The 21,074-nt window shown below is 39.2% G+C and overlaps 1 protein-coding gene across 3 annotated transcripts in view; it reads left to right on the top strand.

The window, feature by feature from the left end:
* The window catches only part of LOC311431390 (uncharacterized protein), a 541,797-nt gene that overhangs the window by 328,389 nt on the left and 192,334 nt on the right, over window positions 1-21,074 (top strand). For all 3 annotated transcript variants that reach the window (XM_084508854.1, XM_084508855.1, XM_084508853.1), the window contains exon 2: window positions 7,124-7,182. In XM_084508854.1, the coding sequence (XP_084364980.1) occupies window positions 7,124-7,182 (59 nt within the window). The remainder of the gene's footprint in view (window positions 1-7,123; window positions 7,183-21,074) is intronic.

Below are 21,074 nucleotides of genomic sequence, written 5' to 3'. Positions count from 1 at the left end.
TTTTCCAGCTTCTGTTGATGGCCTCAGAAACCCATGCGCAGAAAGTGATGTTACCCAAACATACATATTTTACTGTAAAGTATTTATCCTTGATTAACAGTAAAAAAACAAACAAACAAACAAACAAACAAAAAAACATAGCCAAAAACTTACTCAGCTGTGTCAACAACTGGGGCTACAGCAGTTTTGTTAAAAATGCTCATTTTTCTGTGTTTTGACCATAAAGCTTTAAAAAAAAAATATGTGAAAATTACATACTGACTAGAAATTTCTTCCTGCCTCCCTGAACATGCCTACATGTGAAGTGGTATTGATTACAGACTGAGGAGGTCACAGTGGTCACAGTCATGGACTATCTACTACAGTAGCAGAGACAGTGACAATGTAGGCTTCAAAATGGGCAAGGTACAAGAGCCCTTGAAACCTTTGTATTTGATCTGGTTATTAGTTCATGACATAGGTCATGCTGCCATGTCTTCAAAGCTATATTTAGCCAAGCCAGCTAGAATAATTCTTACACAAATCTATGCTTTTCTGTGCTGCAATCGTACCTTCATTTTGATGTCTAGGCATACCATGCATTTTTTCAACTTTGGAATTGTGTATCTACTTGAAGTTTTAGTTACGTGAAATGCTCATGAGGCACTCCCAGGGGACAGTTCATACTGTGTCAGAAATCGCTTACAGTGGATTAAGTTCTGTGGAGATTTCTCTTGCTGCTTTCCTCCCTCTGATACAGATGTATCTTAGGTAACTAGCTTGAACTAAACAGCTAGCTCTTCACCAGAGAATTTTAGAAGAAATCAAACCAGGTCCAGAGAGTGAGCACAGCCTGTATGATGACACACCTGCCAAACTTGGCATTCAAGAAATAACCACAGGCTGCCATCCTTCTTTGTTATTGGGTTGAATTCTTCTTGTTTTAAGTATCTGTGATTCTATTATCTCTATTGAGTGTTAAACTGTGTGCAATACAGGGTAAGGCTACACCATTTCAGTAGATGCTAAATTAAGCAATCTTACTGCTAAGGCCTTGCCAGAATTGAAATGCTTCCTGATGCTCCTCAAAGTAGCCTTATGTGCCACCTGCTCCAAATGTATATTTTGTATCTTTCAAAGGATGGCCTAAGAATAATCTCACCTAGGCAACTGGCTACAGAGCAGTTATGTTCTGTGGCAGAGCAGGGGATCCTGGCATGAAGGGGGTTCCCTCCAGCGAGGCCCCTCGAGGCAGCAGAGGGAGCTGACTGGACCCCGAAGCCTTTGCAAGAGTGGCTGATGAGGCTTGGGCAGAGACAAAGGAAGCCCCTGGGGAGTGCAAGCAACAAGGAGCGTGGGAAACAGGGCATGTGGAGCACCAGGATGTGCAAGGTCAGCCATTTTGTGTTCTGGGAACAGTGGAGAAAGGGCCTTCTACAGTAACAGAGATGGTGTCCACCCACCAAGCCTGACAGTCTGAGGCTGAAACCCAGACTGGGCGGCCACAACCTCCCCAGGCAAATGTCTACACCCAAACAGACCTCCTGAGGATTGAAAGAGAAGCCCAGACCTTCAGTTCCAGGGAACTTCAGTCTCTGGAAGTCCCCCAAGGGCATGAAGGGAGAGGCAGGTGTCATGTGCGCAAGTGTGCCTGACTGGATGAGCTCTTCAAACAGGTGGCTCTGTTATGAAAGGAGCTCACCAGACAGTGTGGCATTCAGGAATCTGAGTGAAAGATTGACAAATGGTGTTATAAGTTGACAAGGTCTAAGCAACAGCCCTGCCTTAAATCCAGGCAAGGATTAGGTAAACATGCTTGCAGCCCAGAATGATCACATTTGAAAGACTCACAGGATGAGGGAGAGTGGACCCTTGTGATTGGAGCTGCAGGAGGAGTCTCCCCCTTGCCCCTGAAGCACCCCTGCACTATAGATATGATGTTCTAGGGCAGGAGAGAGGAGACTCTGGGAGATCCAGTAAATACCTCAGAAAGGCCAATCATAGGGAACTTAGAAAGACCAACCACACAGAGTTGGCTCAGTCTCCTACCTGCATCAGAACCAGTGCCACAAATAAGGCACAAAGGGTGTTAGTCATTGGAGATTCCTCTCTGAGAGGCACTGAGGCTCAGATTTGCTGCCCAGACAATCTCTCCAGAGAGGTTTGCTGCCTGGCTGGGTCATATTTGCAATATTATGAAGAAGCTACCAAGTCTGATGGATCCCAAAGAATACCACCCCTTCCTGCTTTTTCAAGTAGGATCAAATGATGCTGTAACAAGGAAACTCTGAAATATCAAAAAGGATTTTATGTCCCGTGGAAAGATATTGAAGTGATAGGGAGCACAAGTAGTGTTCTCCTCTGTCGTCCTAGTTGGTGACTGGTACCCAGGAAGAAGGAGATGAATGAACCATGTGAATGATTGGCTGTGAGGCTGGTGCCCAATGTTTTGGGTTCTACAACCTTGGATGCACTTTTGAGAAACCAGGCATGCTGATGCTGAATGGGGCACAGCTGACCAGGTGGGGCAAGGGTGTTCTGGGCAGTAAGCTGGCTGGGCTTATCAGAAAGGCTTTAAACTAGATGTGGTGAAGGAAGGGGATTCACTTCTGAGTAAAGAAAGCATCCCTGAGAACATTGTCACTCTAAGCAACAACAACAGGAAAGACTTGTGAACTCTCCTAATGCAATCAGGAAGGGTTCTGTGAAGGTGATACGACCAATAGCCCAGAAGAATTGCCTCTACACCAATGCACACAGCATGGGAAACAAGCAGGAGGAGTCGGAAACCATAGCACAATTAGACAAATATTGCCTGGTTGCTATCATGGAAACACGGTAGGATGGATCACAGAACTGGAACACTGGAATAGACTGCTACAAAATCTTCAAAAGAGATAGACAGGGAAGAAAGGGAGGGGGTGTTGCCTTCTACATTAGGGAAGGGATTGGCTGTGAAGAGTTGCCTCTGAGAAACAGCAACGAACAGGTTGAGAGGTGGTGGGTGAAAGTTATGGACCACACCAATAAAGGACAGCTTGTGGTTGGGTCTACTACAGGCTGCCCGATCAAGGGTAGCTGGTGGATGAGGCATTCTTGCTTCAACTACAAGAAATATTGCACTTGCATGCTCTCATCTTGATGAGGGGCTTCAACCACCTATATGTCTTCTGGGGAAACTATACAGCAGGCTGCGAGCAATCCAGGAGATTCCTAAAGTAAGCTGAGGATAAGTTTCTGGTCCAGGTATTAGACAAACTAATCAGAGGAGAAGAGTTACTTGACCTGGTGCTCACCAATATGGAGGAGCTCATTAAAGAGGTCAAGACTGGAGGCAGTCTGGGTTGTGGTGACTCTTTAATGTCTTTGTAAATGACATAGATAGTAGGATCAAGTGCAGCTGAGCAAATTTGCAGATGATGCTAAGCTGAGTGGTGCAGCTGATACAGCAGAAGGAAGGGATGCTATCCAAAGGGAACTGGACAAGCTACATAAGCGGGCACATGTGAACCTAATGAGGTTCAACAAGGCCAAGTGCAAGGTGCTGCACATGGTCCAGGGCAAACCCAAGCATGAGTACAGACTGGGAGAAGGACTTGGGCATTCTGGTGGACAAAAAGCTTGACATGAGCCAACAGTACACTTTCTGCCCAAAAGGCCAACTGCATCCTGGGCTGCATCAACAGAGGAGTGGCCAGCAGGGTGAGGGAGGTGATTGTGCCCCTCTGCCTTGCCCTTGTGAGGCCCTACCTGGAGTGCTGTGTCCAGGTCTGGGGCCTCTAGCACAAGAAAGATATGGAGCTGTTAGGTCCAGAGGAGGGCTGTGAAGATAATCAAGAGGCTGGAGCACTTCTCCTATATAGGAAGGCTGAGAAAGCTGGAGATGTTCAGCCTTAAGAAGAGAAGCCTCTGGGATGAAATTATTGCAACTTTTCAAAACGTAAAGGTGGCTTATAAAAAGATGGAGAGTGTCTTTTTGCTCATTCAGATAATGACAGGACAATGTTTTTAAACTAAAAGATGAGAGATTTAGATTAGATGTTAAGAGGAAATTCTTCACTCAGAGGGTGGTGAGGCACTGGAACAGGTTGTCCAGAAGAGATATGGATGCCCATCCCTGGAGGTGTTCAAGACCGTGTTAGATAAGGCCCTGAGCAACCTGATCTAGTGTGTGTCATCCCTGCCCATCACAGGGGGGTTGGAACTGGATGATCTTGAAGGTCCCTTCCAACCCAGGTCATTCTATGATTCTATGAATATGACAGTATGTACTACCATATGTTTGGAACCAACTCATAGTAATCTACTTTCTGGTTATTGGTCCCCAGAGGGCTGCCAGTCAATTATTTCCCCAGCACAGCATGTAAGAATTTAATTCTTATAAGCTGCAGAAATGCTTCTCCTGACAGAGGATCTGCCAGTGAAGCTGCACCATTATTTAAAGACAGCAGACAAAAAAGTGCTTCTTTCTGTTCTAATCATTTGCCTTGTCTTGTGCTGCCAAGCTCATGAAGGTATCCTTAGAAAAAAAAAAAAAGAAAAAAAAAGGAAACTGGTAACCACCTTGTTAAGGTCTTTGTTTTGTCTAGATGTGTCTATACTACACGTCTGTCCTGCTCAAGACAGCTCTTCACATCTCAACTGCTTATTGTGCTGCCTATATTTCACAGCAACTTGCAACCCAGTTTTTCTAACCGTCCTTGGGCTGTGCTTACATTGCTGAGTTCTAAGGTCATTCTGAATTCAGTACAAGCAGCATGAAACAGTGTTATCTGCTCTGTTTTGGCATCTGGCAGAAGTGAGCTCCTGGTGGAGGTGCAGAGCATGCTGTGGTCAGCCTTGAATATGATAGCACAGTTTGAGGGAACTCCAGAGACTCTTGCTGTCACTTCTCTGTTTTGACAAGTGTGTGAGCAGGTTGTACCTGATAGTTATGTTAATAAAGTATTTAAGCTAGGGAATTGTACTCCAGGTAAATTTCAAGTAATTCCTACTACCTTTCCTAAAGTTCTTTAATTCTACTAAATATTGTTGTTTAAGTGTTTAATACATGAATGAGTCAGTAATATTATTGCTACATCAGGCCACAATGGAAAGAGACCAGCTGTGTAGCATGGTTCAGCACTTGTCTGAAGCCTTCATGTAACATGGCCACTAGTGCATGCTGTACTTAGAAAGGGAATATTTGGCTGAACTGCCAGCATTATTCCTCACTCTTTCTGTAAATGCCACAGGATCTACAACTACCTGAGCTACTACAACTAGTAGTCACAGGGTACCTGAGAGGGGATGTGTTTGTGGTCTCTGAACATTGTATTGTTAAAATTCTCTAGTTAGCAGCAAAGTGCTGTCATATTGAACACATTAGTTATGTGAAAATGATTTGAACAGGAAATATTCCACTCCTGTTTATTAAGGAAAGGTGAAGTAATGTATTGTAATTATAAGAGCCTGAAATATGTCTGACTTACTGGGAGACACCATGTTTAGCTTCAGTGATGGAACTGAAAATCAGAGACATTTCTGATTCAGAAATGCTCTATGTGAGTTGCAGGTTTGGGAAATATTGACACAAATTCTGATTTCACTCAAACACATGTAATTTAGTTAATTATGACTAGGTAGAATCTGTTCTTGTATCTTTTATCTTGTTTTATGTTCCTACAATGGGAAAAAGGTTTACTGAGTAGAATAAAGATGTTTTTTTTGAAGGTGATCTTGTATAAATCCTTGAGTTCCCTGTGCAGTCTGATGTCAAATAAACACTCAAGACAGTTATAAAGTTTTATGATATGTCTGCGTTGCAATCAAGAGAAAAGCAGGTACTCTCGGTACTTTCTGAAATGGCTGTCATGAACTGAAATCCATGCCACCAAGCCTGCCTTTGGTAACTGGTTCAGAAATCATCCTCCCCACTATGACTGGCACACCTTCCTAGGCTGAAAAACATGAGGTTAACTACAGGATTTGCTGCATATGTCATTGATATTTTTGTCACTAACTACTTAATTCCTTCTTATTGTGCCTTGTATTTACTAAACACATTTATTAAATTCTATGGATGGATCAGCCCTATTTCTTTCAGTCCTCTAAATTCAGATGAGATGCTGTGTTAAAAGCCCAAGTGCTCTGGGTTCTTTCAGTGGAAATTGGAATGTGGTATCTCAAGAGTGGTAACAGAGGATGGCTTCTACCGGGTGCCCTTGTTTGTTGTCTAAAACCAAGAAGGGTGTCTGAGGTTCCTTGTGCCATGGTACATAACACAGCATAAATGCAGTCTCTCAGTAAGGTCTGTTACACAAAAAGAAAAAGTAATACCTTACAAAAGTAAGGTCTACCTCACACAAAAACCTGCAGTTAAAGTGCCAACAGCTACAAACTATCCTTCTGTTGGAAGGTGTAAGTGGAGAATGGAGGATGTGGAGACAGCAGATGTTAAAACATTGTCAGACCTCTTGCTGTAGAAAGCTGCACCTGCCTGTAGAACCTATGGTCCCCTTTTATTACGCCCACTAATTGTTTTTCTTCTCTCTGCCTACTTATTTCATTTTTTGCCACTTCTAAAAAATAAAAATAAAAAATCTCTAAGCAGCAACCAGTTTCTGAATCACAAAACCCCTAACTGGCTTGCTGCTTTGTCCCCTTCCTAGTAGCTATTTTTCCACAATAGTATACAAAATCAAGATACTTGGGAAAGGTAGAAGAAAAGAGAAAAAGCAAGTGTTTGTGTGGAGGATAGACCTAGAAATCAGAACCATGCTGTGTAAAATTGTTCCAGCTGTTTCTGTTTTTATTGACTGTTTCTTTTGGATTCATTTCTCTGACAACTGCAGCTCATGTGAGCTGGAAGGCATGCAGCATGACATTGCTGTGGGCTGTGCGGGGTCCAAGGGCCAGGAGTAGATGGAGAGTGAAAAGAAGAGGGTGTGGTGGTGAGGACATTTATGTGGGACACATCAAAGCACATCCTTGTAATATGTTACAGTAACCCAGGAAATTCAGTGCAGATGCACTGAATAACCTCTTGGCAATCCAGGGTTTGCCATACTGTTACAGCAGCAGCTGTCACAATACTTGATTTTTGAATTTCAATGAGTTGCTCCTCTCTCTGCTCTCTCATACAAATCCATTCTCTTTATTTCAGCTTTCTCTCCATAAACTCTTCAGAGCAGTCTTGCTACACAGTGTGTCACGCAAATGAAAGTAAGTATGCAACAAATGAGTTAAGCTGTGCCTCTTTTATAAGCTGGAAAAGAGTAAAGAAATTGATTGTTATAGCCGTTTTTTGATTTGCTTGGATATGACATTAAAGGGACTGTATGAACATGAAAATAGTGAATTATCTAGTTCTGTCCTTGAGGGGAAATAGCAAGAGATTTTTTTTTTTTTTTTTTTTTTTTTTTTTTTTTTTTTTTTATGTGGGTAGATACTCATCTTTCTTTTTGACAATATGAAATAGCTGCCCCGGTGACAGAAACACTGGCTGGAAGATGGAAGTTAGGAAATGCAGTTTCAGATGTTCAAATCAGTTCACTTACCAAAGGGAGAAAAATTTAGAAAGAAGTCTGAAAAGCACAGTTGGCTATTTTTTTTGTGCCTCATCTTCATCCCTTGGAGTTACTCCACTGTAATCAGGGGCTCCTTAAGCAACTGGGCAGTATGAAAGGGGCAGATCTTGGTATTTTTTGTTCCATACACAAAATGACACATACTCAGATTTTCATATAAATGGTTTGGAATACACACACACACACATTTGATTTGGCTACTGTGTTGTTATATCATGTGTGCATATATCAGTGACTTAGGTCAGCAATAAGGCTATCTCTAAAAAAGGGGGGGATGATAATTTTTTTATTTGGTAACTAATGTAAACAAATAAAACTTTAAGGAAGTTAAACTCTAAATGAAGAGAAAAATAAAAAAATTATCTTGTGATGTATATTCATTTGAGATGAAAATTTAAAAATATAAATATAATGTATATATATATAAATTGTTTGTATGTTATTAAGCATTACTTTTTTCTCAGTAATTTGTACTGGAACTCCTTCATCTGTCTGTCCCTGGTTTTCATCCATATGTGGAGCCCCAGTGTGTCCCTGATATTTGTCAATGTGTCAAAACTTTGGCACAAAGAGGAGGAAAATAGACCCCAAACTAGAATCTTCAGTCAGAATACAATGAAATCATGTGGATTAGATTCAAATCACAGAGCCAGTCATACCATCATACCTCTTCAGATTTTGATTAGAAGTTAAACTCAAAACTGCAGGGCACATAGCTCTATAGTTCATTGCAGCTTTAGCTAAAATCAAGACCAGAACCATAGACCTGCTTTGAAAGAAGCCATTCTTCTCCACCCAAACTGACATGTCACCATTAACAAAAGCAGCATCTAAATACAAATATCAGGTTAGTTCATTCACAGTGTGAAGATGCCAGTTCAGAATGGTATGAAAAATAATGTTTTTGATGAATTTAGCAGATCATGCTAAATTTGCTTAAACTTGGCATTGATTTTTTGAACTGGGGTGTATGTCCATAATGCTAGCTTTCCTTAAAATATGTGTAAAAATCAAGTTTCTGTGTAGCAAAATATGTAGCTAATATGATACTAATATGTAGTTTTGTGCTTAATATATAGTTGTCTGCTTAATATGTCCCTCAGTATACAGTTACTTGCTTTTACCTGTGTCTATTCACCTGTGTTTTTTACCCATGGAGGGTTTGTAACTTAGGAGTCACTATGAAAAAAACGGTTCTTTACGAGCAATAGAGATGCAGTGTGAGATGCCCGTGAGTCCCTGCACTCTATGTTAATGCCCACAGCAAACCATTAACTAAATATATGTATTCTTAAAGGTATTAAAGTATTAGTGATATATCTTTTGGATAAATTATCTTATGGATGAATTAGAACTACTAACATAATAGGTGTTTTTCCAGAATTCTGGGATGTTAGCTTTAGGTCTCAGAGAAATGTTTGAATAAACAAATAAAAAGTTTGAATAAACAGATCAAGTCACCACCAGACATGAAATAGCTCCATCTTCTGAAGTCCAAAACTACATTGACAGTCGTTTATAAACTGAATTTGATTGCTCATTCCTAACAATAAATGCCTGCAGCTCTGGAGATCCTCCCAATGGTAAGATTATAATTAGAATTGTAAGGATAAACCATAAATTAATATACATGTATATGAGGATCCTCTCCCTTTCCCTTATTCTTTCTTAGGCTTATTGGATGAGAATACTTTCCCAACACTCTGCAAATCCAAAGTCCAGACTTCTGCAGGCATACTGCTACTGGCACGCAAGCACTAATGTTGTTTTCTGGTGACCTGCAAAAATCATTTTCTGTGTTTTTCTTTTTTTTTTTTTTTTCTTCTTATCAAGACAAATGTCTAAACGTGATAAATGTTTTGTGTTTTAGCTTGAAAAGGTTTTCAAAGAAACAAAAACTTTTGATCACTCAAAGATGCCAGGGGGTTCTTTTGTTCCTACCGGGGTATGTCATTCTCTCCACTTACTCTTTTTCAATCACTGATTTTTCCTTTCCCCCTGCCTAGAATATACCATGAAAATAATTTTGGTTGTGTTTTCAAATTCTGAAATTGTAATCATTCACTCAGAAGTTTTGTTTTTCTGATTGATTTTTTTTTTTTTCCAGTATTTCCTCTCATATTAAGACAGCCTTTGGTCTTCAGAATATTGTTATTTCTTTGTCTACATTTATTTATTTATTTACTTATTTTCTGAATTTCCTTATGTTTCTAACATGCAGTGGATTACATACAACCTCTGCGTATCCTTGGCTGAATCACTTGAAGTTTTACTGTTTGGTTCTTTGGTAATATTACTTAATATGTGCCAATTTTATTCCTTTAGTGTGGCTTACAAAATTAACTAAATTTACCTTGTGTTTAATAAGCTAGAAATGAGGCAGATACCTATTATAAAGTGAGTAAGCAGCTCTGAGTCTCATTTTAACTGAAATAAAATAACATGCCCAAATATCTTGAGAAGTCAGAGGTAGAAGCCTGATCTTCCACCTTTTGGTGTTTTTCTTCTGAAATAATGTATTGCAGGTCAAAAAAAAAAAAAGGCTCACTGAGGAAAAGAATGGTCTTTCCTCTCCTCCTTTCTTTGTCAGGTTGTATCAGGTAGAGAGATAGCTTGATGTTCATTAAACAACAGCCATTGTGGTTAGGGAATGTCAGGAACCTAGTAGGTTCCTGATTGTGGGAAGAACCAAGTGTCAGGTAGGCAGGTTGTGTTGGGCCACTGAAGCAGGAATTTTGGGGACTGAAGCCAGTCACTAGACTGTTATTGAAAAGATGGGGATCTGTGTTACTAAAAGGAAGCTGGTGATTGCTGTTATCTGGGCAGTGTGGTGTGTGTATGTCAAGGACTAGTGAGTGCAAGCATGGCCTCTACACATGACATACTGGTTTCTTTGACCACCTAAACTAGTGTCTACTGTGCAAACTTCTGAACAACCCAGTTCTGAACAACCCAGTGATGATTCCCTTATTAAATCATAACACAGCACTGAATATAGGGCAAAATATTTCTCACTTCCTAATGTTTAAGTCTTCCTGATTTGTCCTGGCACATGGATACCTGCAGAGAAATGCTTTTCAAAGTCCATTCTCAACTGTAGATTCTTTTCCACAGGAAAGCGGGAAAATTGGACACCAATCCAAAAATTGGCATACATTTTCACAAACCCTGGATGCTGTCACTTTCTTGCTGCTTATTATATTGAACAGACTTGCCCACAGGAATCTGCTGTCTCTGATATAAAGTCATGATGTCTGTATTTTGCGCTTGCTTCACCAGTAACTCTAGCTGCCTCATGCCTTTCTAACACCATAGTCACTGCAATTGTGGCTAGACTGGACAAGGTTAACCATAAGCCTGACCTTGAGCAGATTTATGCTTTGCTATCTTAAAAGTTCATTGCCAGGAAAATTGTCTAGCAACTATTGATGCAAATCACAGAAATTGTCCTGGATATGTTAGGTCTGGTTACTCCTCTCTGTCTGAAAAAAAAAAAAAGTAAAAAAAAAAAAAAAAAAAGTATTTACTTGTTTCTTTTACAATTCCAAAAATCTAAGTAATATTATGGTTCTGGATTAGTTTTCTGTGCTAAGCATTTAAAAGTTGGTAAAGCTAGAGAATTAGTGCAACGAGAAATGGATGGAATTGTGACTAATGCTAATCAATAAAACATACATATGGGATGAAATAAACTAACCAGAGTTAAGAATAATAAGGTAAAAGTGTAATTTACTTAGAATAGAATACAGGTTTTCTGGAATGAAAGGAGGTCAGTTCTTTCAAAACCTTTCTAGGCTTGTGTTTCTACTTTATAGTGGTTTATTTATTTTTTATCCCTTTCTAAGCACTAGCCTCCTTTTGAACATAGGTGCAGTTTTTACTGCTGCCTTTTATAGTGCGTTCCACAAGTTAACCCTTTCTAAATAGAGGTTTTTTGTTTTGTTTTGTTTTGTTTTGTTTTTTTTTTTTTTTTTTTTTTTTCAGACAACCTCAGGATTATAAGAGAAACTCAAACTATAGTGAAAATCTTCTAACCATAAATGCTCAAAACCTCACTAATGAATTAGAAATTAGTAACAAGCAGCTGACATTTCACTTATTAAAGTAAGGGGTGGAGAAAAGGAAGGAAATAATAATTTATGTTCCTTTTTTTTTTTTTTTTTTTTTTTTTTCCCCCTGATTTGTTGATATATTGCAAGTTCTAGAATTGAATTAATTTCTGGCGCTCCCCATGCTCGTGTATTCAACAATATGAGAGCCAGACAATGACAGGAGGATAAAATAATCCAGATGTTAAGTTCTTGCAGAAAAGAGAGAATGTTCTTTTTCACATTTGCAATTGACTGTATATAAGTAAGGTTAATTTTCTCTAAAATAATATCTGTGTGCTTTTTAGTTAAGGTTGTTTTTGAAATCCAAAGACAAAGAGATGAAGCTTAACAATATATGTAAGTTTGCCAGGAACTGGCTGGTATAAATATATACATATATATATTTTTTACATATTATACATTTTCCTACCATTTTCAGGTGTGAAGGCTATTACAGAAACATACACAAATAACATAGAAAATCTGTATCTTTGAATCTCTACCCATACATTTCTTCAGATTTCTTGCTAACAAAATGATTTCCCTCTTTATGTTAATGCATCCATTGTAATACTTGTTTAGGTGAACCAGCCCATTTTGTTCTAGGACTTCATTAACACTAGTATTTAAAAAGACAAAGTTGAATGTAGAACTTAGTTGAAATTTATTTGTTTTGAGTGTTTTTTTTTTCTTGTTTGGAGGTCTCAGAATCAGTGGTTGGTTTTCCCTGGTTGCTTCAGAGAGGCAACAGGATCAAGGATCCTCTCTCCCTTTGCTGAGGTCTCCTGTGCAGGCAGATGCTAATGAATACATTGCAGTGGTGCACATAATTTGGCTACACATAGTGAGCCTTTTTGCTGAATATGTGCTGGAGCTGGAAATGGGGTTGCTGGTGCATTTTCTTGTAATCTTAGAAGCCTTCTAAGCCCAGAACTTCTACTGATGTCTTCTCCATTGTGGCATGATTGTGGACACTGTTTTGCTACAGATTAAGAGCAATTCTGTGAATCTACCTTATCTAGTGTATAAACAGCACGTGTTTGAGTATTTTGACTTACTTATGGCACAGTGTACTGACTAGCCTGTATAGAAATACACTTTGTGTTGTTGTTCCTGCTACACAGACTACTGTCCAGAAGACTCTTGGGTTAGTGGTTGATAACCAACCTCTGTGGTGTTGGACTAGTGTAATCTGGTGGTTTTTGCTGATTTGTCATAGCTGTCTGAAGCAGCTCTCGTAAGCACTTTTTCTGTTTGTGTGTACACGTAAGAGAAGCAGACATAGGAGAGAGAGGTGACTTTAGTCTTCCGCTCATTTGTGGCAGAACAGGATATTTCCTGACAATTCCATTTCCCATCTGAATTGTATTTCTTCCTGCTGCTGGACTTGTGTTATAGTATTTCAACACATATTGCTTTACCTTTATTATCCAGGTTGTAGGCGTGATATAAAATTCTCATGGGGGCATTTGGGGGCATTTAAAGGTGCTTTTTTTTTTTTCTTTTTTTTTTTTTTTTGAGCAAGAATCACTGTAATATGTAATCTTACCATAGGAATAGCCTCGTTATAGAATTCCTTCATGGAAGTATGCTCTTCTGAACTCCAATGCATAACTTAAATCACACCTAAGGTTGTTAAATGTAGAGACAAATTACCAAATTACGTCAGAGAAGCAAATCCTTACTTACTGGATTTTTCATCTTTCATGTTTCTCTTTGCCATGTGTGGTCCTCAGAATATTATCTAAGATTGCTAGATATTCAGTGATTCAGTTGTCTTAATCTCTCATCTGTCTCTCATCTGCTGTAACCAAATTTCTGAAGTAAATTGCAGCCCCGTGGAGCTACAAGTGAAGAAAACAGCAGTCTTCTGCAGCCTTCTGATGACATTTTGATACTTAAAGGGCCTATTGCTGTTATATTACTTGCACCACTGATTATTTATGTTTCTTTATTTACAACTGTAAAATTGTTAGCTTTGCAAAAGAAAACCTGCCTCAGGTTAAAAACAAAAAAAAAAATAAAAATTCATAGTTAAGGCTAGACCCACGGGGAGTGAGAGTTTCTCAGAGGAAACATAGCCACATTTGTTTGTACTGTACTTCAGTGGCCTACAGATCCAATCCAGCATACGGACAAATGGAGCTAAATACAGTGCTTAAGTGTGCATTTTAAACCCTTGCTAGAAGCTACAGTTATTAAATAATACCAGGATCTCCCCCAGTCTTCCACTAAAACAGTTGGAACTGACTGCCAGGCTCATGTTTTCTGGGCAGATTATTTCAATCCTTTGGGAAATGGCAAGCCACTATAAGAAGTTAATACCTCCAGGGCAGTATATTGGAAAGCTTCATTTGATCTTCTCTGACATATATGACAGTATCTCATTTTGAAACTGAAAAAGTCCTATCCATGGGTTATACCACCATCAACATGCATATATAAGGCTCCAAGTAGGAAAGGGAGAGTGATGGGATATAGGAATGAGTGACAAATGTTATCTGAAGCTCTTATTAGAATCCATCTATTAAAAGACATGCTGACAAAGCTGTCTGGGATAACTGCAGTATGTTGCTGGCTTATCCATGCTGTTTGGCTGAGTGGATGGTAATTATCAGCACAGGGGTGGTTGGTGTCAGTAATCAGGGACTACTAACATTTTAAACCTCTCTGTCCAGATCCATTAAAGGGCAGCTCACTGAGATCAATCCTCTCCATCAATTAACTATGTCTCAAAAGTGTGAATGACACTGATTTTGTTGCGGTCAAATGTATGGAAAACAAACCATTTCCTTCAAAGACACTTAAGGAAGTTGTATAAGCCTAGTGGTAAGAATAAAAGGATGGGTATATAGAAAGAAAGAAGATCCTTCTTGAGTCTACATCAGCCTTTAAAAAGCTTTACTTAAAATTACTGCAGATTTCCTCTGGGTGCTAGAGCTGTGCTGGAGAATGTGCTGCACAATGGCTTAGGTAAATTAAGATACAAAGGCAGATGGGCCAATTTCTTGCAAATCCTTGACCATCTTGGAAATCTGGTCCTCCTGGAGAAGGTTATTTCCACACGTTTTTTATCAGGGAGGCAGGATTGCTTGACTATACTGTTGAGTCCAATTACAACACTGTGACTGAAAAAAAACTTTAAAAGCAGCATTTACTTCTCCCTGTTTCTTCGTCTCTCTAAGTCTTTGTGATACTGGATACTGTTGGCTCTGAAATAGGTCAAATGGGGCAACGGGAAATCACATTTCAAAATCCTTGATTGTGCAAGTTGTTTTTTTTTTTTCCCCTGACTGCAAGTAACAGAAATGTGATTCTGCCTTCTTGGCAGTATAATAGCTGATTTAAATTAAAATGAGAAAATCAGAACCATTAGGGCAAAAGTCAACAAACATTTGCAATCAATGATTCAGATTTCTTATCACTGGTGGGTACAAGATATTCCTGACCTAATTTTCACTGAAACAAACACATTTCCAAGATGGACATGGTTTCTGTGGGGTAGTATTCTTTGCTAATTCTCAATCCACAGAAGGGTCCCTCTTTTGTGGAAGGAAAACAGTTTCAATGCTTTTATCTTTCCTTTCCTTAAGCACTACCAGAAGGTGTTTAAGGGCTGACTCAGGAAGTTCTGGGTTCTGTTGCTAGCTCTATTATGGACTCTCTAACTTTGGGAAAACCATTTTTCCTGTTATCCCTTTGTGAAATAGATGCAATAATACATCTGCTTTCCATACCTCTTGAGAGAGTTGATTGAGGACTATAATGGGCTTGTAGTTCCTCAACTGGAAGGCAAGGAAGAACTGTGGTGTATTACAGTGGTACCAATTCAGCAGGCAGTGTGTAACCTTCTCTTCTGGTGAAAGACGATTCTACCGATATAACAGACTTATTGAACAGTACACTGACTGTATGCTGTTTTGAACACTGCAGGTCTATCTTCATTAGGAAGAAGCAGAATTTACAACTGTTCATGACAAAGTTCTCTCTGTAGAACAGATTTTAAGTATTAAAACTTCACTGGCTTTCAGTTTCTCACTGGGAAGGGGAGGGTTGACAGAGCAATGGATAATTAACTGGGAAAACACCTCAGCCAATGGTGCAAGAGAAAATTTGGTGGGACTTAGCCCACAACATTCAAAACTTGTATGTCTTGAGAGGAAAGAATTAGCAAAACTTACTTAGAGAAAAAAAGGCTTCCAGAGAGCTACATGTCTGTAACGGATAATATTAATTCACAACAATGTTGCTGGCGTAATAACAGATCAATGAACGGAACATTAAATATTTTAAAATATGAATAATGTAGTAAGATATCACGTAGCTTCAAAGTGTATTGACCTGGATATATCAGGCCTAAGCAGTCATTTATTGGTTCTTGTGAGATCATTGTTTGACTCAGAAATTCCATGAGTTTCATTCCAGTTATTCATTCCATGAATATGTGGAAATAAAAATGAAGTTACCTCCATCTTGATCAGAAGTAGATCAAATATCCCAGGCACACTTTCTTGTTTGCTGTTGACTGACTTGTCTTAGGTTGTTGTGGTATTTATTGTCCTGTGGCAGTATTTTATGATAGCCTTTTTTGCTGCCGTATGTATTGTAGTTCTCTTTGCCTTTTTTTCTGATGATTGTATAGGGTTAATCATGCTTAAAACCTATTATATTTATTGTGTTTCTATCTGAAAAATGGAATGAGGTGAGTGAAACTTTCAGATGAATAACGTTTAATGCAGGCTTTATATAAGCCAGAGGTCTCAATAAAATTTTAAATCCTTTTAGTCAGCTATTCTTCTAATTACTTTTTATTTCTCCTCTGTTGCAAGAGCTTTCAGTCTGTGTACAATGAACATGTGGGTCTTTATTTCACATTAATGTGTTCAATAAAATAAAAGTGATACAGTTGAGTAATATGGAGCACAAACTAATTTATATAAACATTGATTGTTTCAGAGAGCTGGAGAACTTTGTCTTGGTCTATACACCTGCATTTCAGTAAACCTGAAATACACTAGGTCTTTTTGACAAGTTTTGTACATTTTTAGAAACCCTGATATGGAAGACATTGATAAACAATTGGTCCTGTCACCTTCCCCCTTCCTAGGCTAATGAAATAATAGCTTCAAAATGAGGTACATGACTGCTGTCTTTCCTATTCTGTACACCAAGTGCCTGATTCAGAATAGACTGAAATCCAGTGAGGATTTTTCATTGACATCACTACTACCTTAATACTTTTCGGGTTAAAAAGTCTATATAAAAACTCACACACACACAAACAGAAACGTTCCCATGTTAAGCATGAGACTGGGTGTTTGCACTTTGATGCCTATTATGAACCTAGAGGACATACTGAAATGTCATGCCTCTGTATTACCCTAAAATATACGCTTGTAAACTGGGGCCAAAAACTAAAGTTTCAGTTTTGTCATTGATGTCAATGTGGCCAGGATTTGTTGACAATTACGAATCACTGGAATCTGGTTGTACTTTGATTGGCATGGGTCATCAATCTTCAAAGATATGCATACCTCCAGGATTTCAGCTTTATTTTTGAGATCATCTTTATAAACCTTAATCCTAAGCCTTCAGACTTGGAACTTAATCAGAATATTGACCCCCAAATGCCCAAGTATGGGGTATTAGTTGAACAGTAAGTGAATACTGAAATGTAGTAATCTATGCAAAACTATGAGGAGAGCCCAACTTCTGGGGGTCCAGAACCATAGGCAGGCTCATCTCCCTAATTAGAATAATTAGATATGGTCTATATCTCTGTTAAGCTAGAGCCCAGTCAAACATTCAATTAAAGAAATTTCCTACTGTATGGAAAAAATATATATTATACTATGTACAGTAGCTGAAACCCTTATTATCCACAAGGAACAGTTCTACCAGGTAAGAGAAAATCTTGCAGGTGCTATGGTAAGCTTTTCTTGGCTAGGAGCTGATTCAGTGTTTTGTTTCTGAATTTTTTGCCAGCCAACTCACTTAGATTTATTCAAGTACACATAAAGTTGCATATACATCCATCATGTGACACTTCCTATATGCTTCCCAGTATTTGTGATGTTTAATGCTCACAGATACAAGACAAATACAACAAAAGACTCAAATGGGAATCTCAGTTCCACAGGCAGCAGTAAACTATTTTCAACCAAGCATGCCTTGAAGAGGAGAACAAACATATTTCTTGTTATACCTTTACACCATTAGAGATCCTGAATGGGTTAGTGAACGGCCCAATCCAGCACCCCTTTATGAAAGGTGCACAGAGCTCTCACCAAGCTGGGTGTCCACACCTTACAGGTAGCACCACAGACCAGAAATAACCAAATTTAGCAAATACCCATGGGCTGGACAGCAGATAGGCGAGGGGGAAAGATTCCAAACCAGTCTTTGAGAGTGTGGTTTTTACTTCAGAATAAGCTGTACCAGGTCCACCTCTAGTTAGTTCCTATGGGATATATAGAAGTTGACAGGGAGGAAGGTACTTTTCACAATAAGGTGGCTGCTTTTTGGCAGGGAGGGCTTGCCTTAAGTATGAGTGCACAGATCCTACATCGTTTGAATGAGTAGATTCCATTTGGTGTTTCTCTCATTTAAATGGCATAAAATAGCAAGACATAAGTAAGAAGAGAAAATTAAAGCTTTTATATAGGTTTCTGGGAACATAAATTGCCCTGAAATTGTGTTTAATATTTGATTCAGATATGAAGACACTTGGAGTAGTAAGCTGGATTGTAGCAATGTACTTAACGATCTTACAGCTGGAGAGATGTCTTAGGAAAGTGTTGAAACATAAATCAGCTGGAGAATGATTCTAGGAAAAGGAGATCTGGGCTGAGCAAATCTAAACTCGCACAAACCTGTAAAAAAGATGTTTTATTGTCCAATGCATTATCCTCCTATGATTAATGTGAAATGGAAATATGGTATGGTGTGTAATATGTATGCATGTTACAAATACATTAAGAACAATCAGTATATGTTTTATTTGTATTAATGCCATATTAAATGCTAAAAATAGAGTTGATGTTGAAGTGCATGCACAATCCAATAAAAGAAAGGACAATTTGAGTTAGGACAGTCTTACATCAATTTTACTCACTGCCATCAGAATACTAATGTAGCACCTACACTGTGGACAACCTAAGCATAGTAGGTTGTTTTTCAAGTGTGCACCCAGAGCAGGAATACTTTGGTATGGTGAAGCTTTCAGACAGTTTAGCTGCCTGAACATACACATGCAGGAATTAAATTCCTCCCTTCCCTTCCCTTCCCTTCCCTTCCCTTCCCTTCCCTTCCCTTCCCTTCCCTTCCCTTCCCTTCCCTTCCCTTCCCTTCCCTTCCCTTCCCTTCCCTTCCCTTCCCTTCCCTTCCCTTCCCTTCCCTTCCCTTCCCTTCCCTTCCCTTCCCTTCCCTTCCCTTCCCTTCCCTTCCCTTCCCTTCCCTTCCCTTCCCTTCCCTTCCCTTCCCTTCCCTTCCCTTCCCTTCCCTTTCCTTCCCTTCCCTTCCCTTCCCTTCCCTTCCCTTCCCACAGAGCACATGGATTTGGAACAAAGGACTTTTAAAGTTGTCTTGAAACTCCTTTAAAACGTGTCCTAATAATTGTGCATGTAAAATCACCTGTTTATGCAAGATGTACTGCCTTCCCAAGCGATCAAGCCTAAGCTTTTATAGTGAGCCTCCTTTTTAGATAATTAGTAAAACAAGGCAGAAGAGGCCATTCTGAATGAGCCACACTGTATTTGTAAAGCTTTTTTTTTGTTTTTGGTTGGGATGGTGGGATCTTACAGAATCTGTGCAGAGGCTACATTTTCGTGTAATGATGCTCGATAATTTTAATTTTATTCTTCTTTCTGGGAAATGTTTTTTTTTTATTATTATTTGTGAATCCTGGAGGCAGGATCAAATCTGTTGAAGGACTATAAGAAAGCCTCAACTAAAAGGGAAGACAGAAAGTTGGTTATTAAATTAACTGATAACCCCACGAGGAGTACAGGCTATAGCACAACAGATTAAAAAGGTTTGTGCTTAAGCCAAAATGTAAAATCATTACTAAGCAGTTTTGCTAAACAGTTTAATTTATGAAGGAGTATAAATTTGCAAAGACATTTCTCTGTAAGACTCAAAATATTACTGCAGTTCAGCAGTTTTAGAATGAACAAAAGAGTTACTAACCCAGTAAATCCCCACCCCCAAATATTCTGAATCCCACAGCAACACGGCTTTAGTGTGGCATCTCTGTGACTTGTAGTGTATGATTATAATCCTTTGGAATAAATTGACTCTGACTACTGTAGCATCTTAGAGCTATTCAGGCAGCACATACAAATTGAGAAACTAAATTACAGCCTGTGTCCAAGATTTCACCCAATACATTTTTTTTTTTTTAAGTGAAGTGTCTCCTTGGAGGTAATGAGTTCAACTAGGGAAGATTTCTTTAGGGAAATGATTAAGGGCATATTGGAAAGACTGAACCCTTTTGTTGAAGATAATTCAGACTATCTTTAAATCTATCTGTGGCAGCTCAGTCAAGATAAACATCTTTAAATCAAAAATCTTTGTATCTCAAGTGGGTGGGAGTTGCTCACTAGTTTTATGTGCAGATCAGCCTGAATGACAATAACAGCTTTAAAGGAGTAATAGAGAGCAATGCACGTGCCAAAAAGTGGGATCTGCTGCCATTTTAGATGCTCTTAGATATCTTGTCCAACCTCTGTCTGCCTGTCCATGTAGGGACTCCCATGCTTTACCTGCCAGATCTACTCAAGTCTCTTAGATAACCAGTGACATGCATTAGATGCCTCTGTTTAAGCTGTTGAACACCGTTCCTAAATGAGCAGGTTTCTGTAGGGCTTTATATTATTAACAGGGTAGGGCTGAGGCTAATCTGAAAAAAGGCATTCCAGGTGATGAACTCTGAGCCAATGTCAGTGGAGCCAGAGCTTCAGGTGCCACTTGAAGCCAGGCAGTAAGTGTGCATGCTGCAGATACCTCTGATTACTGTGATTTTACTGTTATGTGTATGTCCATGTATTCTGTTACTTGCAGTGAGCTTTTTATTGTCTTCAGTAACTTTATATGGGATGTGGCTTATCTGCCCCATACATCGAGTGCCAAATCAGATCTGACAGGAGCAGCACTATTAAAATGAGTCTGTTTGCTAGGCCACCCCAAGTCCAAAAACAATTTATGGTCTGATAAGCAAGCTAATACACTACACTATCTTGCATTACACTCCAGGAACTGAGGATGCTGGGCAGTGCAGCACGGGGACATATCACTCCCTAGAATGAAGCACAGACCACTGGGACTTTTGTTCTTCCCTGACTTTCACTTCTAGACACAAGCTGGTGACATGTGGAACTAATTAATAGCTGTAGCAGTGGGAGCTGGAGGGAGGTGAGAGAGACGTGGAGAGTTGGCT

This window comes from Aythya ferina (genome assembly GCF_964211825.1).
Source record: "Aythya ferina genome assembly, chromosome: 2".
In the NCBI taxonomy this organism is placed as follows: Eukaryota; Metazoa; Chordata; class Aves; order Anseriformes; family Anatidae; genus Aythya; species Aythya ferina.
Note: the sequence above shows the minus strand (reverse complement) of the source record. Positions and strands in the feature narration are given on the sequence as shown.